Source organism: Poeciliopsis prolifica, unplaced genomic scaffold (assembly GCF_027474105.1).
Source record: "Poeciliopsis prolifica strain line A6 unplaced genomic scaffold, Auburn_PproV2 SCAFFOLD006, whole genome shotgun sequence".
Classification (NCBI taxonomy): domain Eukaryota; kingdom Metazoa; phylum Chordata; class Actinopteri; order Cyprinodontiformes; family Poeciliidae; genus Poeciliopsis; species Poeciliopsis prolifica.
This window is the reverse complement of record NW_026562381.1, coordinates 14,187,575-14,214,001: the sequence shown is the minus strand read 5'-3', so window position 1 is coordinate 14,214,001 and position 26,427 is coordinate 14,187,575. Positions and strand designations below refer to the sequence as shown.

Here is a 26,427-nt window from a genome sequence, read left to right as displayed (position 1 = left end):
TTAGATAATTAAAAATGAGAGAATAATGAATATCAATATACAATAAACGTCATATAAAGTTTTTAAAGCAAAATGAGAGAAATGTTATCATGGGTTTTTAGTTTGCCAATTTATTTCCAAATCAATTGGCAAAAACAAACAAAATTCAGAAGCGCCTTATTCTGAAACTACACAGGATGTAAGGGTTTGAGCGGCCTCTTATTTTGTAAGAAAACAGGAAGTAGTTTTATCCAATTCATTTTGTGTCTTGACAAGCTGCTTTTGACAACAGGTGGGACGTGAAGAGCCGCTGACATCTGAGCTGGAGTAAATATGCGATGACAGAAAGATAACAACATGGTAAAAACTATTTTCTTCACATTTTCAGTTATTTCAGCATTTATTTACTTGAAGCTGAGGCAGCAGACGGATCGTGGCGATCCTCAACCCTCAGCTAAACGAAGCGTTTAGCTTTTTATTGCTCTTTGCGCGTTGCGTTAACGTGTTTGTGGGGATTTTTAAAGGGCCACTAAAAAGTCGGTGCTCCGTGGAAGTGGAAAACTTTCACATTTGCCGACACCGTAATGCTTCGGTTGGTGTTTCCTCTCATTTAAAGTTATTTTTTAAATAATTGTAAGTGAACGGTTGTCTTAGGTTGTCTTAATTAATGTGAACGGCGTGATAGAAATATAACAGTAAAAAAGGAACAAAAATAGAGGCGATTGTAAGAAATTTGTAATAGGCTATATCTTTCTGCTCACATGCTATACAATCTAATAAAATAGGATGTACTTTTTGGCTGCTTACCGAAATATATTTTCTTATTACCATTATTAATTAAATGTACAATTCAGATTGTAGACAAGATTTTTTGTTTTGTCTTTGTGATTTTTGTTTATCCTCTCCAGTCCTTTAAATGCTCTTCCTTCTGTTGTTCTTGTTTTTCAAGGCCAAACAAACAAAAATGACAGAAAAACAGATAGCTAATCACACATATTTGTAGTTATTATGTGTTATTATAGTGCCAGCTGTAATTGAGGACTCTGTTGTCTACAATTACACTCTAAATGTGGGCTATGTAAGTTGTTTAGTGCTTTGCTCTTGAATCTTCTACACATTTTGTCATCATAACCACAATTGTCATTTTTGTTGGGAGTTAATGTCATAAAACAGCACAAAAAAGTGCCTAACAATGAAGTAGAAGGAAATTATTTATGCTAGTATGTGGCATTTGTATTCATAATCCTTTATTTTGATACCTCTAAAATAAATCACCTGTCACCATTTCAGAATCTCAAAAAATACACCTGACACAATTAAATATTTCAAGGAGTATGAATAGGTTTGCAAGTCACTCCAGTTTCACATGTAGATGTATAAAGACATTTTATACATTACAGGTATAAAACATGCAGATGTTTACAAAATTTTATTTTGAATATATCTTTCCAAATCAGTTTTTTGGCAGAAAATGCAAAAACATTTGATGAAATCTCCATCAGTATTCTGCAAATAAATGAGTTTTTGCGTGGGATATGGTAATAGTTGATATTGTGCACACATCAAGTTACATGTGATGCTGATAGTTAACATAATGAAGTGCTGGTTTCTACTTTCCAACAAAAGCAAAAAGCAAACGTGAATAAGTTTTTGATTGACGAGACTGAATCTCAAGAAAAAGTTTCAAGTGAAGCAACTTTCACAACCGCCAAAAGGAAATTTAGAGAGATTTTCTTGGGGAATTACTTTAATTTCTGGGAATAAATGTGTCATATCTTGAGATGCAGGCTATTGGCTGCCTGAGACAACATTTCCAGATCAGACAGCTTTTGGTTCTGAATGTGAGGTCATTCATATTTTCCCCACCTTTTTCAAATTCTAAATATTTAAATTGTTTTATTGTTCCGTAGAAAATTATTTCCAATTATTTGTTTACATCCTCTCCTTCTTCATTGCAGAAACTTCCCTGAACCTTCTTTGTTGTAAATAATACAGTTCAAGGCCATGTCCGGCTGTATCCAGCACCAAACTGTTCACATGTCAACAATGAATCCTCAATATGGTGTAAAAACAGTGAGCAAAGTCATGCTGCATTAAGGTATCTTTGTGTTGATTGGTTTTGATTTGTGCAGCTTTTATTGCAGTTTTAGGAAGAAAGCTGAACAACAGATTGTGCCAGAATTAGAGTCTACAACTAAAGAGGAACTAAAGAGTGTGAATGAAAAATGTTTGCTGTTGGTGAAGAATAAATTCTTTCCGATGAGGTTGAAACCTTTACCGCTGATATTTGGCTGATGACTCAAGTTGAAACACTTGCCTGTGGGGTAAAGGAAGTTGTGAAATTATCATCTTCTCACTGCCGGTAAGGCTGCTGCAGCACTGACCTTTGACAGGATCACTGTGTAAGCAAACTTGGCAAAGAAGAGCCAATTATTGCCACTATTATTTTTAGCTGAGTCAATCCAATGTGAGTTCAACAAGCTCAGCAAGTTCAGCTGGAGAAAACTTGTGATCCAGAATGAAAGATTATTTTAGCAAATCTTGCATTTGCATTGATCTTGCATTTTTCACCTTGTGCATGTGGAGCTTGTTTGACTGTTGCTAAATGAAGCTGTTCACAGTTTTTTCAATGTTGATCTACATTTAGAGTGTCACACCACCCATAACGTGTTTCTTCCATCACTTATTTGTGATATGCATCCTGTAAATCTTGATGACAGCTGTTTGTCCAGCTCTGACATAAATAGATGAGCAGTTCTTTGTTGGTCACATCTAACTTCGCTCATCATTATTTGTAATTACCTTTCCACTTTAGTCATGGTACGAGCCACTTACTGTGTTTGAAACGTATCAAAACAAGCAAACCAAAGCAACATATTTACTTTGCATTTCTGGACCTGATAAATTGATTAGACTTTAAGTTTATAAAGAACAACAGCTTCAGAAATTCTGTGACCATTGATGTTATTTTCCTGGATATTTTCCTGGTAGTGCAGGTTTTGGCTTTAAAGGATGTTTGCTCTCTATGAAGTCAAGGATGAATGTTTTTTTTATCTTTCAAACCAGTTTTTGTTGGACATACACGTTGGGTTGCTTCGGATGAGCAGGTGTCACGTCATGAGAGAATACAGTCATGCAACATTACTCCCAGAAATGTCGATCTATTGAATAAGATTAGCTTCTGTCTTTTTTCCTTCCTCATTCCTTTGCGTCTGACTGTGGTGAACGCCTCAGTTCTGTCTGGCTTTCCTTAAGCTGCTACATTCCAGTTATTTCCCAAAGCTCAGCAACACATGGAATGACTGACTTGTGGTGACTGTCTACTTTATGTTTTCTTTTTTTTTTTGTTAAACATCGTAGTAATTTTTGAAGGTTATTTCAAAATTTTAAGACAAGAGAATTAATAGACTCATTGTATCAATTGTCAGTTCAAGTTTGTTTTACATGATATAAACGTAATGGAGTCAACAATTGTAAAACAAGCAATAAATATTTTATTTTGTTGAATACCATCATCAAATTAATCAAGAATGATGATCATGAAATGTATTGATCAATATTCCTATAGTTATTAATCAAAGGAAGTTCTAAACAGGCAGGTTTTTATCCTTGATTAAATGAAGTAAGTCAAGATAAACAAGCATAGTCTGTAAGGTTGTACAGCCTGTTATTCTTATGATAATATGGCTATTGATGTTAGTTTTACATTAAAATGCCAAAATTCAAATAAAATGTAATGCAGCTCGGTTTTCACAGTGGCTTAAAACAAAATGATGAACTGTTGAATATATTTCTTCTTGTAGAAATGTGCATCAGTTGCAGGAGAAGCCTTTTTTACATTTATGCTTTTGAAATTTTGTTGTAAAATAAGTTTACTTTACATTTTCTTCATTTTTTTAATAAATTAGAAATATTTTGAATAATTTATTTTCACTGACAAAAAATATAGGAGTGACTTAAAGTCTTCTTTTGTTTCCATACACCAGAAAATCCAGACAATCCCTTTGCAATTGGAAGAGGATGGGATTTCCCACCGTGCTTTTGTTTCCTGTGAGAAAAAAACTTCAATCACTTCTCTGCTCTGCCTTCATTGGCCCCTTTTAGTGTCCCACAAAGCTTCTCACCGAGTCGTCTGATTGGACCTTCAGACCCCTGTGAGGACTAATTGGCCAATCGCTGTTAGTTTTAGTGAGTGCAGTTTCCTCCTCTAAACAGCTGCTGCAGTCACTTAGCTTATTCTGCAGTAGGGGTGTGTGTGTGAGTGAGTGTGTGTTTGTGTTTGCGTGGCTACCCTCGCCTCTCGGAGCCATCCCACCCTCCTTTTCACTCCCATCCCCCTCTCTTTGCACTCTGAGGTTTTTCCCCTAACCTCCACCCTGTTGTAAATACACACTCACACACTTCTGCCACATGAGGTCCAGCAGCAGCCTGCTGTGTGTGAGTCACTGGAGAAAGTTACACTGGTGTGTTTGTGTTTTGCATGCAGCAGCAGCTCTCCTCTGCAGCTCAGCACTCTCAGGACAACGGGATAAAAAGAGGAGATCTCAGTTCACCGCAGCTGATTCAAGGTTTTGCAGAAGGTAATGACAGCCTCCTTACCTCTTAGTATTTGTAGTCGTCTCTGTTATACAGCATGCTATTGTCAGGGTGATGGTTGTGACTTTTATTGGTGCAACTTATGGCCTTTTTGTTATTTATAACTTACTGTTTTATTCTTGTGAGTTAGATTGTAACTTCAAAGAAATAATTAATTCCCCATACTTCAATATTCAAGATTTAAATTGAATGACATAATTTTTTTTAAGAAATACCTGTTTAATTCTAAAATGTTTTTGTAAACTCAATTATGAGCTCTTTATGACAACAAAATCATAGAACAAACTAAAAAAAAGCATTAGTTGTTCACTTGACTACATATGAACCAAGCAGTTTATGGTTCCTTTACATTTCTTTAGAGCTTGCAGAAACAAATCTGCAAATATTGTGACTTTTGGTGAATTTCAAACATGTTAAAGTCTGACTAATAATATTGTTGAGACTATGAAATTAATTTATGAATTCAAATATTAGATGGCAGCAAACTAAGTTACTAAAATCTTAAGACAAGTTGCACATGTTGACATAATTGTATGTAATGTGGAAGATAAAACTTGTGATTGAATTATCCATGTGCTTGATGACACCAAGTGTAAATAATTAAAAAAATATAGCACAACAAAATAGCACAACTATTTTGCATTTTCATTGCACTTTGCAAAATACAAAAGCAGAATAGGGACCTAACAGTTGGTGAGGCACAGGGCTTTTTTGATGTCGTAGCATAAATGTTAAAAGGGAAGTACAACTCAAATCTTACTGCTAAAAACTACTTGTTTTATGTTATATACAGATTTATTTATGCTAAGAGTAGAGTGAAATACAACAGAATTATATTGTTACTTGGGAAGAACATTGCTCTTGTCATAGGATTAGTTAGATGATATAAATTTGCAGTGAAGTAATAAAAAAGTTGTGAACATGTCTTATCGTAAGTGAAGTGATATGCCAGTGGTTCTTGTATTTTTGATAATTTTTCAAGAATTATTGACTTAAGGAATCTCTTATATCTTGATAAAAAGTTACTTCCGGGTTTTGTGTAATTTTTGTTTCTATTAGCACTAGAAATTGAACAAAAATACATGAGAAGTTGTTGCATATTAGCTGTGAATTGAAATAGTTCACAAAAACAAAGTTGAAAATATGCAAATAAGATGGGTGCACGGATAAGTAGAGATTGAAGATCTCAAACGGATCTCATATCTTGGATCTCATGAAGTTAACTGTGGAATATTCCAAGTCCCCTACTTCCTTTGGGATGTGCTCTGAAAAGTCTCCAAAAGGTAGCTGTCAATGATTTAGTTTATACATTATTAATGTTTTGCAAGATAAGTTCGTAGATATCAAATAAATTGCGTTAAGTGACTTTGAAAGTGGAACAAAGCTTATCCTCTGATACTGAACGTTTTAAAATGCTGCCTCTGTCTCAAACATAATTTAATCACAAAGACTCAATTTTCTGTCACATTTTTCCCTCAAAACCACAAATTATCCAGCTGAACCACATAACAGCTATACTGTGACGCTGGTGGCAGCATTCATCACCCTTTAAGCAACTCGTCAGCCTCCTGGTGGCACAACAAGTGGTGCTTCAGTTAAGCGTATTCATGACAATACGACCCCACTGTCTGTATACTTGTGGGAAGTCACCAGTAAACAATGACCTATTATCTCTTGCCATCTGCTGTGTTACAGAGTAAGAAATGTCTGTTTCAAATTAATTGTTATTCGTATAAGTTGTGATGGTGTTGCAGAAAAAAATCATTCGGTAATTGTTACAATTATCTTAACTTTTCTGTCTTTTTTCACATGCAGAATGTAGTAGCTAAATGATTGAAAGTGGATTTATTATGACTAAAGAGCTACCACAGCGATATGTTAAGTCGATGGGAAACAGATGTTGCAATGCAAAATAAGTCCACAGTCCAGCCAGCCTCCTCATCTGTAAATCTGTTGGTGTTGCAATATTTCTTCTCTACAAAAATGATGAAGACCATGCATGCAGCTGTTTCATATTTTGTTGTAAATATTTCCGGATTTGATGGGAGCTGTTGAGACGACACAGCTGTGAAAACACAGTAGAGAATGTGAGCCTCCTTTCATATGTGAAAGTTGTGAATCATTAATAATGTATGGATATCTTTGCAGTTTGTTTAAAGATGAGATTTACTTTTTGAAGTTGCATCCTTTTTGAATGTTTTTAATGATTATGAAGTCTCCGCTAAAAGTTTTTTAAAAATGTTTTTATTTTGAAGACAACAATAAAATGTGTATAAAATATATTAAGACAGCATATGGTGTTTTTTCTTGACAGCGATCTCTGTCATGGAAGTGTCCGGTAGACCAAACACATTGCCCTTCAAACTCCACAAATCAGCGTCTACTCCTCTTCGCTATTCGGGTGCAGTGAAGAAGGTTGCCAAGAGACCTCAAACAATGGAAAGTGGAAATAAAGAGAAGGACAATCAAGTTGAATATGACAATGCTAGCTCTGAAGAAGAGACAGCAGAAGATTTAGTGCTTAAACCAACTACTGATTCCTCAGAACTTGCAGATGCAGGTGCTCATCGAATACGTTTAAGACTTCCCTCAGAGGACAGTTTCTCAGAGGAAACCTTGGTGTCAGAGGAGAGGTTGGCAGAGGAAGCCAAAAAGAAGAATGAAGAGGAGGAAGCAGCTGCAAAAGAGAGGCAAGCTCAGAGACAGATGATGGCTATCGAAGAGCTAGTCCAGTCAGAGAAGAGTTACCTCAAAATGCTGCAGATCTGCACTGTAAATATCAGAAACAGCTTAAACAACCTCCAGGTAAGAATAAGTAGCATGTAACAGTTTTATGAAATATAGTGAAAAAGTTACTCAAAAACGATTAGAGAATACAGATTATTCACATTTTTAGGTTGTTTACAGCCATAGTTGGGAAGTAAATTCTTACACTTGAGTAACTATTTTTTTAAAAATACTTTCAGGAGTATTTTTTACTTATTTTATTATGACATATCATTGCTTTTACTTGAGTAAAATTTCCGGTGACTCTGACCTCAGTGAGTAACTTCACTGAATGAAGAATGGACATGTTTTAAACAAAAATTCACCAGATACAGACAGACACCTGCAGTTTTAAAATTCCATCAGTTTAAAAAAAAAAACTGATGAAGAAAAATGTTTATTTTGCCTGATTTTATTTTGTACTTATGCTTTTTATATAAAGTGGTGAGCACAATTTTTGTAATCTACCCACCTCTGTCTACACTATTCTTTTTTTCTGTAAGCTGTAAAATCTGAACATTTTACTGCCAGCCATTCACTTAATTACCAACTTACACTTGGTAATTATGGAAGGGAAGAGGCCCCAACAAATACTTTAAAACTTTATTTCAGTAAAATTTTGTTAAAAGACAGACATATGTTGTTTCAGTATATATCAGGTTTCTTTCTTGTCCTGGGAAATGTTATAGTTTTAGTTATATTTGGACAATCTATATCATTGTAAATGTATATGTGAAAAAAGACAAACTTTTAGATCCTATTCAAATCTGGCACTAACATCTGTCCTGGGGATCTAATTACACTTGGAAAGCACCAAAAACAGATTAAAAGGTGGCTTATGTAATGCGATATCTGGAGAGGAAAGCGACCCATCCGGGGACATTTTGGACCACCCACTGATCTAATATTTTCTCTCATATTCCATTTTTCCAAATTCACAATTAAATTTATTAAAAGCTTTGACTGTAAATAAGTCTAATCAGGCAAATTTGAACAATTTGTCTAAACAATTTGAATTTGCTTTCTGTAACTTAGTTGAATTACTCATCTCTTGTCAAATCTTGAATTACACGATATCTTGTGATTCATATTCTCCTCTTTTTATTCGGGTCTTAAAATTATAGATCTGAATAATTATTTACTTCACAGAAAATCTAGAAACAATATTTGTTAATTGTAGTGAAAAAACCACCAAGCCAAAATGGACTGGTTTTCAAATTAAATTGAAGTTTTAATGCAGATCTACCTCACTATAATCATTTATGATTCACTGTTTATTATTACTTTCCATAACTGTTTTATTATCCCTTGATTTTATTACTTTATTTGATTAGCAAATGTGGTGTCTGAGTATTAAAGATCCAGCAGACTTGTAAAACTTTTTGCATTCCAATAATGTACAAACATATCAAACGGGGTGGGTAAAAAGTTGATTTTAAGCTATAATAATCCAAAAATAATTTTATTTTGAAGTTGCTGTGCACACAATCCCAAAGCTCTGTTGCAGCTTCCTAATGACTTGCCATTTTCAGCTTTTCATTACCGCTGAGGAATTGCTTATTACAGCAAAATAATAATTTATTATTCCCGCAGTAATGAAACGAAGCCTCATAAAACATAATAATATTAAGGCTTATATGGTGATGGATGAGCCTGAAGATGAAGAAGGAGAATGAGCGAGAAATGAAAAGACCCGGCAGTGCTGGTAAAGGAATGAAATTATCTGGTGGACTCATTACGTTTTACTGAAGATTTGTCTTATGGGAATAAAATATAAAAGAAATCTGTGAGAAAGTCATAAAAATACATTTAATGACAATGGACAAAGGATGGAGAGGGCTGCAGAGGCAGCAGAGATGAGGGGTGCTGGAAACCAAAAACTACCACATAAATACAGCCATTGTATTATAGATACGTCTCCTGTTTTCTCTAGAAAGATGCACATTGTTCTGTCTGCCACCAGGGTTTGTGCCCACTCTACTCTCATTTGACTGAAAAGAAGAGGGACAACATGTTTTTTCAGCTTCTGCTATCAATTCCTATCTATTTTTTTAAAACTAAAAATAACTTCATTAATCATGGAACGACATTATGCATTCAGTTGAAAACATGCGTGACATCACCAGATTTAGACTGTGCAATAATACAATCTGAATTAAGTGTAATGAAGTGTGGCTGCTGTTCTTCCACATTTTCACGGTACACTTTACTTGTTACGTTCATCTTGATAACAACTGGCCAGCAAAGTAGACAAACTAGATTTCGACAGACACAACTGAACCAAAACTTAAAACTAAAATTGTTCATTTGGAAGAACAATAACTTGCCTTACTTCCATCTGTTTTAGAAAGTGACTTAAGACAGAGCAAAGCAAAGTAGGAAGATTTTATTTACATAAAAATCTTAAAATTGTGGCATGCATCTTATTTAGTCTTGTTTAGTGGAACGAACTAGCTATAGAAATCATCAGTTTCTTAATTGGAGTTCTTTATGCTGTTATAAACTGGGTATAAAAACTGTTACTTTAACGGCGAGAACCTTAGTGAAAAACAGCATTATATAGATCAAGGCACAGCAGTAAGGTGGAGAAAACTTGGTGCGCAATAGATCACCTGATCAACTTATCAGGCTCTCATTGTTCACTGTTCAAAAATAGTTTCACACAACTGCAAACCTACAAAGGCACAGCTATCCATCCCATCTGTCAGGTTTGACAATAAAAGCATCAGTCAAGGTGGCGTCCAAAACATCTCGCTATGGAGGAGCTGCAGAGATCCACATTAGTCATGTACCACATCAATATGGTTGAAACGAAGCCTGTTTTCGTTTACAATATATGAGATGCAGCATACATGTTGCAGAAGGTGGTCTTTGACATATGAAGTTATTATATTTTGACTTTGATATAAACCTCAGCATCAAAATGTCTGTTTGAAGGTTTTCTTAAATGCAAAACTTTATTATGAGGTTCTGTCAAAAGCTTAAAAAAAACGAGGATACAAATAAACACTCATTTTGTCACATCTACAGCCAATAACTATGTTTTATGTATAAGTAAGTATATGGTTATGTAAATGTAATGCTTGCCAGTTTTTCAAAAGTGCAAGATATACATTGTGTCCATGCTACAATGAGGAGAATAATTTATGACTTTTATAGTTTACCATATTTAACCCCAGATATGTATATGCAACATATCTTGCAAACTTTTCTATTTCTGTAGCATAGAAAAGTTAATCAGGGTTTTGTTTTTTAAAGTTGTTTTCATCTCATATTCTCCAAAGCCTCCTCCACCAAACCTGGACAGTCTGTTTCTGTACACAGAGGAGGTGATGAATGTGTCGCGCCGCCTCCTCAGCAAGTTGGAGCAGAAGCAGCTCAAGCCTCAAAACCCAGAATTTCTAGAAAATCTCTGTAAGTCAAACCCTTGTTATTCCCAATTAAGCAACATTCAAAGAGAAATATATCCATATTACAGTGTAATGGTTCTCCTCATTATTAGACTAACTGCAGTTTCAGTGAGAGCATGGTGCCCAAAGATTTACTGTATAAAACTTTGAACTGGGACAGTTTTCATGTATTTCTGTTTGTCAACTAAAATATCTTCCACAATTTACTGTATGCTGGTGATTTGATGTGTACAATCCTTTATTTTCTTACAACATTTCTAGGGTCAGAGCATACAGAGGAGTGACAGTAATTATAGAGTGATGTAATTAACATATACCCATAAGATTAATGTTTTTCTCAACCATTAAAAAAAGTTAGTAAGAGTTGAATTACCATATTCATCAGCTGTATCTTTACCCTCTATGTGAGTCTTGTATGTTAAGTCGTAGTGTCCATTTTGTTTTTCCTGGCAGGTGCTTCATTCCTCAGCCTCTCCTCTGAAATCGAAGCAGCATACAAAGAATACTTGTGGAACTACAATCATGTCTCGTTAGTGGAAAATGACTACAAACAGAACGAGACACTTTGGAGTGACATTATTAAAGTTGTAAAGTCAGCAGCGTGAGTTTCAAATAGCAAGCTGCTCTTTAATAAAGCTTGTTTTTCATTAAAGTTACATAATCTTCCTTTTTTTCCCACCCCAGACCTGAAGTCAATGCCACCTCTCTGAGTTTCTTCTTGGTAACGCCAGTGCAGCGGATTGCGCGCTATCCTCTCCTTCTGCAGACCATCCAGAAACATACTGACCCCTCTCACCCAGCGTATGCCCTCCTGGAGCAGACTGCTAACACCTCCATCGCCTTGAACTGTAATATCAATGAGTACAAACGGTTCAGAGAAGTTGGTAAGACAGTTTTTGCTTACACATACAGAGAATTGCAATGTATTTTATCACTGCCACATCTTTATTGTATTTTATTGGGATTTGATATGAAACATAAAGTAGCTCATAATTATTAGGTTTTAACTCATTCTTCTTTACAAAACAGTTCAAGCTCAGTGAGAGTGGATAAAGACATATATGAATACTTTTTCATCAATATTTAGAAACGTTTGACTTAAAACAAGCTCTTAATGTTCAGTTTGGTCTTATTTCAAGTGTACTAAAATATTTGCACTAGAAACTAGACAAATATCTAGATTTTGTTTAGGGGTATCCGAGTAAAGAGGGATAAATACAAATGATAACTATGTCTTCTGAATGATTTCCACTTCATAAAAATGCACTGATTTGTTTTAGACTATGACATAAAACCCCAACAAAATGTATTGAAATTTTTTGTTCTTGCATAGCAAAATGCAGATGTTCTGGGTACTTGTAGATACTTTTGTATGTTCTAGAAAAAAGAAGAGTGAAGATTTAATCTAGTTTAATTTTAAATATTTATACAAGAAGCTGTGAGATATCGTTTCTAATCCTTTACAGCTGATAAATACAAGAAGACTGAAAACCTGACCATTATGGACAAGATCAACCGGCTCAGCACTCACAGCATCGCAAAGAAGACTGCAAGGTTCAGTCAATACATCAAACATGAGACTGGAATGGTACCTAAGGTAGGAACCAAAATGACTTATAGTACTACATCAGGTATTAAAGAGAGCAGCCCAACCCACAAGGATGACTGAAGTAACACATGAGAGGGTAATTAAAAAACAAATGGCCTCGAAGCAGTAAAATACCTTTACCAGTGTATGCCTTATCTCTAGCTGCACCTCATTGGTTAATGATCCACAAGAGAAAGATATGACCTGTACCAATATTATAAAATAAAAGTATGGATAATCATCTCCAATCCAGCTTTTACCAACAGAGTTCAAAGCTTTTGAATATTTCTCACCTGGAGAAAAGAAGAATGTGACTTGAATGAGATGGCAGAATCTAAAATAATAAAGTTTCTGAGGTTTGGTTGGACAATAAAAGCATAACACATCAGTGCATTGCTTTATTGTAGTTATTTGTAGCACTTTGCAGAAAAGCCTTAAAGGGAAAGAATATGGAAAAAAACCTTGGACGTGGTAGTTTGTTTCCACAAGCACAGTATTTATAGAAACACACCCTGTAGGTGGAAACTTATGTAAGAAAATATGTTTACACCCCAGAGTTACAAATCTACTCCTGGGTAGGAATTCAACACAGATTTAGCACTAAGGACCCTTTTTTTGACATCCTATCATTTATATAGATAAATAAATGTAAATATGGCTTGTTTGTGTGATTTTTCTCTGCATAATCAAAATATAATTTCTGCTCAAAGGAAGAGAAATTCAGGGCATGTGAACATCTACATGAAAGATAAAACCAGACAAACAAAATGAATGATTAGTAAATATTTTAAGGCCAACTTCTTACAATATTGAGCAGTTAAATTTGTGTATCCAAAGTAATTATTTTGAATTCTTACCGTTAACATGAGTAAATGGATGTTACTTTATGACAAAATGTGGAAAAAGCATGAAGGGAAGACACGACAAACCGTGTTGGCCTTTCATTTCCATCTGCAAAATCACAGTTGCTATAGTAACCCCAACATGTTCAGTATCTGTATTGCAACAGTGATGGACTGGCTGCAGCTCCAAAACTATTTCTTCTAAAGCAGCTGTCTTTTGCTGCCCTTTTTTGATGTTTTAATATGGAATTGCGCACAGGTGGATTTAATTACTGTTCATCATGTCTGAAACTTGTGGCTCTTCATACTAGGTTTGATCAATTTGTTAGTTTTTTGATAGATAATTTGATAAATAATTGACATAAATTTTCACAAGGAACTACTACAATTTTTTACCTACTTTTTGAAATTTGTATGCTTTCAAAATCTGTAATAATTTTCATATAGGGCAAAATTGTGTGCCCAAACAAAAATGTTGACTTTGATTGCACAAATATATAAATATATTAAAAAAAGCTTTAGAAGAAATAAAATAAATATTTTTTTCATAGCATTTTTCAGAAATGTCAACATCCCATAGAAGAAAATGTATCCATCCTGGATTGCATTATTTGCATTGCTGCAAAGAAGTTATCTTTATGTGCTTTAAAAAATAAAAAAATAAATAAAATTATAGTTCCTGAAACATAAAAACAAATTTTATTTCACAAATATTTACAAAAAATTATAAGCAGTCTTTTTTTCAAAAGGTCGTGTTACATTTGGATTTCTAAACAAGTTTTACTTGGCAAGGCTGAGGACATAATGGCTCTTTCAGTTCTAAAGGTTGTGCACCCTTGACTTGTATGAACAATAAACAAATATCAATGCGCTGTCTTGAACTCATGCACATTTTACCGTGTTTTTTCTCTTGTGTTATGTTGCAGCTGGTGGATGAAGAGTTTGATGCTCTTGAAGGTTTCTTTAACATTCTGGAATATGGGATCCTGGTGCTTCTGGAGAATGTGGAAACTTACCTTTTCCACCTTCAGGTAATTTTACCATAGACAAATAATAGTAGAAATGTGTAATTACATTTCAGCTCTAATCACATATTCTCTATAAGAATAAAGCTAATTATTATAATGTGGGACACGGAGGCATGAAGATTAACATATATTAGACATTCACTTTGCCCTTCATGCAGTGGATCCTGGGCATAATAACCCCTTATTATCTGTTGTTTGTCCTTGACCAAATCTAGCTGCCAGACAGAAACTGAATGTAAAACACATGTTTCTTTGTTTATAGTCACATTGATGGGTCATCACATTCCTGACACATAATCTAGTTACCTTCCTCCAGGCTGCTGTGTGTAATTTCTGACTCGCCGTTTGAGAATTTTTTAAAAGTATTTTAGAAATACATTTTCCTTATAACTATTTTGACTATTTTAACTATTTTCTACTCCTTCTATTTGTCAAACGTGACAGCAACAGATTGAGGTGATTCTCGTTGATTAAATAATTTCAATTAAAAGTGAGGAAGCACCACATATTCATTTCTGAAACTCAAACTGGACCAACTGACTCACATACTGGAACTTTCCAGTCCAGTAGCTGTGGCTGGAGAAGTTGAATATGACTAAACATTTTTCTGCTCCCAGTTGAGTCACACTGAATAAACCCTGGAGCTCATTTTAGGACAAACACTAGAGTCCAGTGTTTTAGGTCTAAAATTATTCTCCCAGTATTTTTATTTATTATTTTTTTCTGCTTATTGTCCTATGTCTTTCTGTTTAACATTTCCTTCCCACTTATCTGTTTTTCAGCATTCTCTGTCTTGGATGTATTTTACCAGGATTATTATTTTATAACAAAGCCATTATTACTTTCAAAGTATTTTTTTTTTATTTATTTCTGCCCTTACAGCTTGTTGCTTCAGCAACTTCTTAAACTTTCAATGTTTTTCCCACAGAAACATAATTGAATAAACCAGTTAAGATTTAAATGTTTACGTGTTGGTCTGCAGAGATTTCTGGAATGTAAGACAGAAGAGTTTGACTTTGACATGGATGGTGAAAAGGCCCCTGTTTGCTACAAGGAGATTCATACTGCACTCAGACAGTGGATCCTTCCAATGTTTGTAAGTCATATCAAGAAAATTAGAGAAATTACCCAAAAAAATCTTCATAAAAAAAAATCTAATAAATAAACAATCGATTCTGAAAGTTCTCAATCTTTTATTCATGATATTAGGAAAAAAGAATGAGGACCCTGATTCACAAGCCACTCTGTGAACTGCGGGATCTCCTGGTGGGACCGAAGAATCTGATTAGAAAAAGACTCCACAAGCTGCTTGACTATGAAGTGATCGAGGGAAAACCCAAACTGAGCTATGAGGAGCAGGCTGTGGCCAATGCATACAAGTAATGAAAGCAAATAAAATGGAGTTACCAGCTGATAGTTGTAAATATTGTAACCAACTTAAATCAGTTTTAGCTAAACTGTAAATAAAGACAAAAAGGCAGGAACACATTTTCTCCCATAAATATGGTGTCCAGAAGCCTTTTTGTGACAATGTGGAAATCTGCAGATTATGGATTCAGTCTAAAACATCTAAATCACCATTAGAATGTCTCACATCAAAATTCCTACTTTTCTCAGCTTTGCTGGTCATTTTGGCTTTACATACAGTTAAAACCAGATATTTACATACATTGAGGAAAAAGTGACGTTTGATGTTAAATCAAACAAAACTTCTTGTTTTAAGTAAGCTAGGGTCAAAGGAATTATTTATATTTGCTAAAAAGCAGAATAAAGATTGATAAAGTTTCCTTTAAGTTTCTGTACATACAGAGGTCCACATGCATTTCTTTACTGTTTGCTTGATCTTCCTTTTAAAATAGATGGCATTTAGATATCCTTCTACAAGATTCTCAAAGTTTATAGATTTAGGGAACTTTTTTCCTGTCACCTTTCTCAAACACATTTAAACTTTTCCCACAAATTTTCTAATGGAAAAATTTGTGGGATCAGATTTTTGCGACAGCCACTTAAAAACAGATTTTGTTGTCCTTGAGCTTGAGCCACTCTATGTGATGTTATGCTTGGGGTTGTTGTTCATTTGCGAGACGTATTTTTGCCCCAAACTTTATCTTTTTGGGGTGATTTCTTTGGATGTTGCTTTAATATTTCAGTGTAATGATCTTTGCTCATAGAGCTATTTATTTTATAAAGTGCACCAGTTCCTTCTGCAGCAAACACCAACACAACATCACGCTTCTGCTTATGTTAAAATGTTGATCACAGTTTTGGAAGAATCCACCTTTTTTCTTAAAATTATAGCAAAATACTTCATCATCCACAAAAACGTAGGTCTGTTGACAAAATGTCAGTTTTTTTGTGCTCTACTGTCAGAATGATGTTAAATAAAAATTTCTGTTGCCATTTTCCAGTTTTGAATGCCACATTTCTTACCCTTCCTTCCTCACTTCCAGGACAATCAACACATTGCTCCTCAATGAGCTTCCTCGCTTTAATGGCCTCGCTCTGCAGATGATCTGGAGAATGTTGGGAACGTTCAGCTGCTTGCACAGAGACCTCGCTGCAGACATGGAGCAGCTCTTTCAAGGTTTTGCACTACAGGTACAAGCTTCCATACTTAATGATAATGCTGTTAACTAAGCAAATATTTGATACTTTAACATTTATTCACACTGATATTCTTATCTGCAGCTTCCTCATAGTTCCTGTCATCCAAAGGAATTCCAGGAGTGGGTAGAGACTGCTGTGCTTGAAGGAGCGAGAAACTTGGACATTTTATGCCAAAGTGTGCAAGAAACCCTTAATTCTCCAGCTGTCCAGGTTGAAATCTTTTTTTTTTTTTTTTATCTTTTACTCATTAATAATAATTCTTGTTTTTTTGGTGACTAATATATTTATGCTAATGCAGCTCAGCAACATAACTTATCCAATGTAGCTGAAACGTAAAATGTTGTGGTCAGAGCTGTGTTTAACCTTACTGCACTTATATAATTAGCACTGGCAAAAAAATCCATAACAATATCTTTATCACAATAGACATGTTAGCAACTCACTCACTCTTTGGTCACCTTGCAACAACCTGTTGAATAACTTGCACAGCAGCAGCTGAAGGTTTTGTCACTGTGCCTCAAACTGCTTAAATATAAAAACAGCAGTCACCAGTTTGGCAGTATTGATCTGATCTGAAATGCTTATATGGTGATACGTTTTTTAGCCATGTAGTTTTTCCAAGCTGAAAACTTAGTTACCAACTTATTGTAACCAGTTATAATAAGTTTTTCCAAGCTGAATGTGTGCAAACGTTTGACCACAACTTCACAGACGCTTCATTATATTCAATATATAAAGTTTGTCCCTTTATATATTGACCATAATTGGGAATGGAGGGATAGGAAAAAGAGCTACAACCTTAATTTCAAATGATTTATATCTGGCACCAAATGAAGCTCAAAACTCCAAATCACTGATTATTTATATGTGGTAATTATATACTTTACTTTTCCTTAGTCACAGCTGGCTGTAATTCCTGCTGTTCTAAAACTTGTCAAACAACTTGCATATAAATACCTTTTAAGAGAGTGGAATGTACACGTCATGTTTTGTTTGAAGCTTACAAAACATACCTTAAAAAGTTTGCTGACTAACAGGTTTTGCTGAAAGAATTTGGGTCACATTACAGTCAGAATCATAATACCTATGACTTTGAGTTATTCGCGTGTGATCATTACTCACTGATCTGCTCAGACTTTTTTAGGCTGCTCTTTTCAATAAAGGTAAAAACCACATACAGTAGTATTAAAATCTTTCAAAATGCAGTTGGTCTATTAATCTGATTTCTAATTTATGTTTTGCTTTATTTTTTATTCATGTATGTATTTCCCTATTCTTTCAGCCTCTGAGCCCGTCGTGTCAGCGGCGCCTGAAGCAGCTGACAGAGAAGCACGGCTCCGGTAAGATCTTCCAGGTCACAAACACGGTGGTGGGAACCCGGGACTTCGACCTGAACCTGACCAAGGGGGAGTATGTTGCCCTCATCAGCGAGTTCGACACCCGCGGAGACAAACGAAGGTGGCTGGTTGATTCAGGAGGTAAAAACTATTTCTATCAGGAACTTTTAAACTTGACTTGCTTAGAAATGAGAAAATGTAACCAATTAATCTGATAAAAAAAAGTAATTGAGAAAGAAGCACAGTGGGTCATAAGTGGTTTCTTGCTGTGTTCAAGTTTTAAAGGGATGTTTGGGATTTTTTGTAGTTTTCATTTTAGTATTCTGCTGCCACCCATTGGTTGACTTTGTGCATTACACTAATGGTTTGCTTTTATTACTGAAAACAATACTTTGAATATCTAACTTAGTAAATGAAAATGCATGTTTTTCAATTAAGAGCCTTGCATCAAAATGGATTTGGCATGTAAATTTATTTTTTTCTTATTATTAGCAATTAAAAGATTGCATTGGATAAACTTCCGGTATAAAATCAAATTCACCAACAAGAGACATAGAGAAACGGTTAGATTTGGCCATCTTTTGTTAATTTGAGAATGTCAGCTTTTTAAATTTTGAATAAAATTTATATTTTTAAATGTGTTATTGAGGTTATAGTAAGTCATTTCAATCTGACTGTCTTTAGATCTTACTAAATGTAAACATATGTTTTATATCCTCTATAGAAGAAATTATTAATATTGTAAAATTTTAAATTATGTGTTTTCAGCAAAGAGAGGTTATGTTCCTTCATCAAAGCTCATTCGCTATCATCAAGCAGCAGAGGCCCCGCCCCCTTCGCCATTCCTTCCTACGCCGGGAAACATGATGGCGTTCAGGAGACACTCCTGCATCCCGGATCCCCAACTCATCCACATCACAAGTCAGCCTTTATTCCAGGTAATTCATAGTTTTACTTTTTTGACCAATTCCACACATTTACCTCATTTGTAGTTTTTTTTTTTTTCTGTTTTTGTGTATCTGATGCCCTTTTACTTTTCATTTGGATAACATAGCTCTGTTGTTTATAACTACGATATTAAAAAGCATATTTCAGGAGATTTAGCTGCACATCTAAACAGCTAAATGTTTGCAGTTGAGACGTGCAGCTCATCCCTGAAGTTATGAAAAATGTGATAGAAGTGTGTTAATCTACCTTCCATACTGGCTCCACACTGGCTATGTACTACTAAAGACAAACAGGGTTAACTCAAATTTCAAATACATAAATTCATGTTTTGATGAGCCACTAGCTCAGTGTTTATTTGCTCATGATTTGGTTGTCAAACACAATTGAATAGACTGAAATCTAACATTATCTTAAAGCAACCAGATGCTAACTGCTGGGTGACACTGGTTATATTATGTGTATTACATTAATTTCTAAGCTCATGAAAAGAAAATGGTTGAGATATTTATGGCTTAGACCTCTGGTCATGACTATGAGATTAAAAGCTTCATTAATTTATGTAAAATGACTCTCAGATCTTCTGCTTTCTCTTGTGACAGCTCCCTGCAATGAAAGCATCAGTCATTAAAAATGCACTCTGATCATCATAAATCCTTCTTAATGAGGATCAGCTTAAGTATATTTTATTATTTTCATTAGTATTTTACTTCAGAATTGACTCACTTTTTCACAAGAGAGGGCTGCTAAATTAAGAGTTGATCGGTGATATTAAGTCAGTGATTGCATAGAGAGGGATGGGTGTCTGAATGCATGTGTGTTATTAATGGAAGCTTCCATAATTAGCTGTTTAACCTTGCAAGTCGGTTGCCAGTTAATTTATGTTACGCAGAGCTGCAGGCAGAGATAAAGCTCCTCTCTCCTCATGTGTGCATGTTGTCCGATTGATTTACATTTTAGACTGCGCGACTGAGAGATGGAGTGTCAGGATGCTACATTTGGGATGGTTTATGGGAGTGTGTACATGAGTGACTGCTCTTGGTGTGTGTGTATGTGTGTGGACATGGGGAGTTATGCACATGCGACTGAGATGTCATGGTGGTAAAAATGAGTAATTGCTCCAGTGACCTATGATATGTTGATGTTTTTGCCTTTCTGCATCCTCCATAAACCAGAATCTGCTCATAATACACAACCTTCACACCTCTACCCTGACCATGCTACAGAAACCCAGACACAGCTTTCTGGTCTCAAGCTTTGTGATGTTATGACGTCTGGAAACTGAGAAAAACGGCTAGTCCTGAAAAGCAAGGTGTATCAACAATGCCGATGTTCACTGCAGCTTAATTTGTTAGAGAAGAGAAACATTTTTATTTCCAGCCTGCCATCCAGCATCTTATTTGCAATAAATGAAAATCAGAAGAATCTTGAGTTTGGAAATACTGGAGAAATTTCAGTAACTCAGAGCAGGGTCTATTCAAGACAACTTTTCAGGATCTAAAATATTGCAAACTGTAAACGCTAACAGTTTAGTTTAAGGTAACATTGAGGATTTTTACTCAACAAAAATATCCTGAAACTTCTCTGACCATCCCTGGGAGCTGATCTGTCTCTCTACCCTTCTTCCTATCAAATAATCTGAAGTCTACTGCCTAATTTAAACAAACAAAAAAATGCTTTGCTGCTAAGTGGAATATTTAAATAGATTAAATAATAGGTATTTGGAATGCAAATTGACAAAATTATAATGATTGACCTTTATAGATGTTGAAAAAAATGCATCCATTTTGATGCTTATTACGGTATGTGTGAAATATACTTCAGCCAGTATTAGTGGGATACACATTCAGAGCAGTAGTCTGTGTGGATAATCCTCAGAAAATTTGAATATCTTTTCCAATAATCAAAGAGCAGCAGCACATTTCGTTCTCATCTTCTTAAATCCACCTTGTGTTGTTTGATCTTGTATTAAAAAAATCTGTATTGAAAATTAGAAGATTAGTTTTTCAGTCTTATAAACTTGCATCAAGTTATGGATCTATTACCAGATGTTCACTTCTTCACAGCAATTATTTATTATGCACAGTGGCGCAGTTGGTAGCACTGTTGCCTTGCAGCAATACAGTCCTGGGTTTGATTTCCGGCCCAGGGTCTTTCTGCATGGAGTTTGCATGTTCTCCCTTTGCATGCGTGGGTTCTCTCCTGGTACTCCGGCTTCCTCCCACAGTCCAAAAACATGACTGTTCGGTTAATTGGTTTCTCTAAATTCTCCCTTGGTGTGAGTGTGTGTGTATGGTTGTTTGTCCTGTCTGTCTCTGTGGTCCCCTGTGACGGACTGGCAACCTTTCCAGCGTGTCCCCCGCCTCTCGCCCCGCCTCTCGCCCGGAACGTTAGCTGGAGGAAGCTAAAAGCAGCATTTCTAATAATCTAATTGTTACTACCACGCATATGTTAGCTCTGCCATCATCCTTTTGACTTTTTCTCTTGTACTGAAATTCAGCTGCAGAAGATATCTGTCTGTCTCTCTCTTCATTGTGAATATCTTTTCAGCTCATAGACATGGTACCTTCACATTTTTTTTGTACTTCCTTTTGCTGCCTGGCAAAATTCTAATTAAATGGTAATTGGTGTGGACTGTCGGGACAGAACGGATGTTGTAACCCAGAGGTGAGCTGCGGGGAAGGGTTTGTTAATGACATCGAGCAGCCACCTAAACCCTGCTATTAGTGCTGGTGGGACTCTCTGTCATGCCAACACGAGGCTCATTAGAAAGTCTTCGGCCTGTGGATGTGTGAGCGTGGGGTGATGAGCTGGGATTTGTCAAGACATAACTAGTGGGCTTAACCTTTCCAGAGAATATCACAATGACGAATTGTTGAAAGTGTGCAGTTTTTCTCACTGTTTTTTTTTTATCTGCTTGAAAAGGTGTGTTTTAAATTAATTAGCAACAAACTGCTTAGCACAAAATTATCAAAACATAACAAAGATTCTTGAAAAGCAGTAAATGGTATTTCTGTACTAGGGCTGGAGTGAAAAACGTATCACAGTATTAGCATTTCATGTCATTCAATATCAATAATTATTGATTAGTTTTTATTTTAAATATGTTAAATACTGTGAATTTTCCACAGTTTTCACTCCATTGTGTTGTTTTTTTAGTTTTAAGCAGTTTCCAGGCATGGTAGTGAAACCTGAATAATAATAATAATAATAATAATAATAATGATAATAATAATAATAATAATAATAATAATAATAATAATAATAATAACCTGAGTAAGTTAATTGATTCCACCAACCTTGCTCAGGGAGGTTGAACAGCTAAAGTCTTTCCTCTGCCTAAATCCCCCAAAATGCCGTGCAGTTCTGGATCAGAGTGAAGTAAAATTATTAAATATTCTGTCAACAGAATTATCTGCTGAGATTGATCATGTCATTGTACGTATTGACTTACTGTCCACACACCACTTTCTGTATTCTTGTTCGATGTGCAGCTTTTTTCATGTGCAAGTGTAAATGTGTAGTTTACACTTATATAGGCTGCTGCATTGCCAGCAGCAGCCTATATGGATTTAAAGTAACAAAAAGCCCTAAAACAGCTTGTTTTGAGCTCAACAGACACAACTGAGCAGAGTAAAATCTAATCTAAGAATTATTTTGTTTAAAAATGCAATTGTTTGAGCAAGGAAGCATAAATGGTCACCTTTAAATTTAGTATGACACAGTCATCTTACATTGAACATTTTCTCATCTTTTCTTGGAAAACAGATGTATTTCACTTTCTTTTTAAGGTGGTCGCTGCCTATGACTTCACGGCAAGGGGAAACCATGAAGTATCGGTCCGTGCCGGTGAACCCGTCCGGATCCTGGAGTCGCAGGACAAACGAGGCAACTCCGAGTGGAGCCTGGTGGAGGCCAGAGGTCAGAGAGGCTACGTGCCCTCCAATTACCTCACCAGGATGCCTGTTGGCACAGGGTCACTGGCCCCTCCACTCTACTAGGAAAACACCATGTTCTGTAAATACTACAGCATTTTGTCATAAACCTTCAGCTTAATTCTCAAAAACTCTTTAAGTAGGTTTGTTTTGTGTCAAACAGGATTTTAAACTACATCTTACATGTATTTGTTCTCACATGTAAGAACAAATATAAGCTAGTTTAAATGAATGTTTCCTCACAGCCTTCCATAAAGCAAATCATTTTCTTTAAAATCATGGGAAAATTGTATTTAAATGTAAAGTTTTATTACTTTTTTTGTCCTTTGCTTGGATAAGTGGATACATTTAAAGTTAACTGCATGCAGTATCAAAAACAAATTCAAACAAATTGGACATAATTTTGTGGCTTTTTTGTCACCAACATAAGTGCAGTAGATTGTTGAACTTGCAGGTTCCATTACTTTGATTAATTAGGCTTTTTTCTGTTTTGTTTTAACATGTATAAGATATTTTCTTTTTGTTTTTTGTGTTTTTTTAAAGAAATTGCCATCTCACAAAATCTCATAGCTAAACCTCACAGTCTGCCATTTGATGGTGACAAAACTGGAAAGGTCCAGACTCAAGTAGCCAGAATTTGTGCAATAGAAAATCTTGATGTGGATTTTTATTCATTTATTTTTGTTTATGTTGTAATTGTCAAGTTTTCAGATATGACACTGGATAAAAATGAAGGAAGCTGCTGCTCTTTAGCTAACTGGTTTCTGATGCCTTGCTCATGGGCCCTAAAAAAGAGTAGCGACTTACTGTGAATGTAGCATGAAGTACAATCTTGAACTCTGGTGAATTCTGGTGGTTTTTATTTGTGCCAGAGGACAATTTGGCCAGCTCTTCTGATTTGAAGAAAAAGAAAGAATATTTGGACCAACCTTGACTTATTTCCCATGATCCTCAGTGGGAAAGAAGAGCATAGCAATTGAAAAAGATAGACAGCATGTTCTCATTAGAGTCTCTGTGTGTCTGTGAGGGAACTACAACAGCAAGACACTGAGAGCAAATAGTTGATGTGTGCGTCATGTCTAATGTGAAAGTGTGCTGACAGGTGATTGTGTGTGGGAATCTCTCCCTCCTCCTCACCTGGAAGTGGTGGTAGCATTGTATCCAGACTGGCAGGTACACAAGGTTCTCATCATCTCACACGTTGTAATGGGATGTGCATGCAAAATATCTCTGTGGCTGAGTTAAAGGGAGCTGAAAACGAGATTTATTCTCAGGAAAAGTTTCAGAAGGTGATTTGTTATCTTTGTTTAAACTCCCTCAGCCCCCATTAGAGCAAAGATCGTCATTTCTTGGACAGATTTGACTTAACAAGGTTTATGTAATGGATAAAAAACAGTCCAGGCAGGACAGAGGTGACCTACTTCTGTGTTCAAACACACCTGATAATGGTTGTTGCTATGGATACAGTTTAATCAGAGTAGATCAAGTGTCTCTGTTGTATTTTTTCAAGTTGTTGAGACATTGCAGGATTAGGTTTGATATAGTCTGTCAGGTTTTGAGGCCAAAGATGATTTAATTCCAGCAGATTCTTACAATCTCTTAAAATGAAAGAATTTTAATAACTAAAGAAAGATTTTACAATAATATTCACCTTTATTTTCTATAGAAATAGTAAAGACAATATAGATAAATGTAGCTTTTTAAATTTAAATATGAATATATACTTGTACTGATATTGTGAATAAATAATTAACTGCTGAGTGGATTAATTATTCAAAATTTAGAAATGGTCAGGCTTGTGGATTTTGCCACCATCTAGGTTAAAAGACATTAAAGCAGTGATAATCCTTTAAACTGGAACAGTTTCTTTCTTTCAGAAAGACATTTGCGCAGGCTGTCAGTAGCCAACATGATAACCAGACTTTGAGTTCCTAAAAATCTCCTTTCAAGTTGCATTTGCTGCTGTGTAGCAGAGGAAGCCTCGGCGGAGTCCGAGCTGCTCAGCTGGATCTCATCTCTCTCCATCAGTTTGAATGTCAGATTGGAGCAGAGCAGCAGGAGGCTCAGGAGAGGCATGCTGCAATGGTCCCCCGCAAAATGCCACTGTAACAAATGTCCCTAAGGTTAGCAGGAAGAACACAAAAATCCCTCAACCCCTGAGAATGTTGGCTGCTTTTAACTCATCAAGGGCCATCATAACAGGAAGGATGATCATTGAGAAAATGACTTCAAACTATTTACATTTGTGTAAATCATGCAGATGACGAAAAATTTGTTTAATTTAGATTACATTTTGTGTCTTATTTCTTATAAACCTGAGTATTTGCATGTACATTGTGCAACTTAAACTTACTTACTGCTGACATCTGAAACCACTTGCCAAAAACAGGATTAGAAAATACCAGTTAGAGAGTTTTGACCTGAAAAGGCTGTTGTTTTTCCATACTTCCGCCACTAGAGGGAGTGTGTGATACTGTTTGTGCCTAATATTTTTGAGTACACCGTGTTACTGTTATATAGGTTTGTTTTCTTTTAATACCGACATCATTATCATTGTCAGTATTTACCCTGACATGATCTGAGCTCTATAATGACCCAGATTCTGTAATTTTTGTTTTTACTATTAATGTAACAAATTAACCTGCTGATGATGTTGCTTTCTAATTTGTACTGCAGTGCTCATTGTAATTTATTATAATGTAATTATGTTAAACCCTGTTGCGATTTTAACTTATTGGATGCTGCAGGGCCATTCTGAAGCATGAAGTCCTTGGAAGTGTTGCCAGTGTTACGCTGTTGAGCTCATTCACTCACACATGTATTTGCACAGCAGATGGGAGTCTCTGCAGTGCAGCTGTGATCTGGTTTCGAGGCTCCAATAAAACGGCGCTGAAACCTGTTTTGTGTGCTTACGTCATTTTACATGAGCGCGAAATCAGAAACATTACTGAGGCGATACAAACGGAAACCACACCGTAGAACAAAAAAACGGCTCTAATTTACGGTAAAATACTGGCAACCAAAACTGCCAGTATTTTACCATGTTTGCTAAAATTACAGTCAGTAACTGTTGGTGTTTCACCATTTTTTACCGTAATTTTACAGAGCTTTTTTTACAGTGCAGAATGAAGTAACTCCTGGTTTGTCTTTGAGTTGTTTTGGGTTACACGGTAATCTGTCTCCACACATTTCTGACAGACACCAAATCCTGCAGTCCTTCACTTAATATTTTTCATCTCTGTTGGAAACCAGTTGTGGCAGTTTGTTACTGACTGGAAATGTTTTCAGAGTAAACAGTTTCTGAGTCTGCAAGGTGAAGAGGTCTTTTGCCCTCACTGGTAAGACTGTTTGCACAGCAGCTGTCTCTACATCTTCTGAACTTTATTGAAAATAT

At 35.6% G+C, this 26,427-nt stretch overlaps 1 protein-coding gene across 6 annotated transcripts; it reads left to right on the top strand.

The window, feature by feature from the left end:
* The first annotated feature begins 229 nt into the window (after window positions 1-229).
* On the top strand, window positions 230-25,932 carry LOC129360691 (rho guanine nucleotide exchange factor 37-like). Of its 6 annotated transcripts, XM_055031049.1 has the most exons (16): window positions 230-339; window positions 3,966-4,167; window positions 4,466-4,559; window positions 6,890-7,380; window positions 10,626-10,755; window positions 11,205-11,352; window positions 11,436-11,635; window positions 12,218-12,348; window positions 14,108-14,212; window positions 15,192-15,305; window positions 15,419-15,588; window positions 16,660-16,807; window positions 16,898-17,026; window positions 18,099-18,294; window positions 18,922-19,091; window positions 22,890-25,932. In XM_055031049.1, the coding sequence occupies exons 4-16, from the start codon at window positions 6,901-6,903 to the stop codon at window positions 23,097-23,099; spliced, it is 2,331 nt and encodes a 776-aa protein (XP_054887024.1). In that variant the 5' UTR covers window positions 230-339; window positions 3,966-4,167; window positions 4,466-4,559; window positions 6,890-6,900; the 3' UTR covers window positions 23,100-25,932. The 6 variants fall into 6 exon arrangements, with proteins under 6 accessions (XP_054887024.1, XP_054887023.1, XP_054887021.1 ...); XM_055031048.1 differs by lacking the exon at window positions 3,966-4,167 and having other exon boundaries at window positions 4,469-4,559; XM_055031046.1 differs by lacking the exon at window positions 3,966-4,167.
* The last annotated feature ends 495 nt before the right edge of the window (window positions 25,933-26,427 follow it).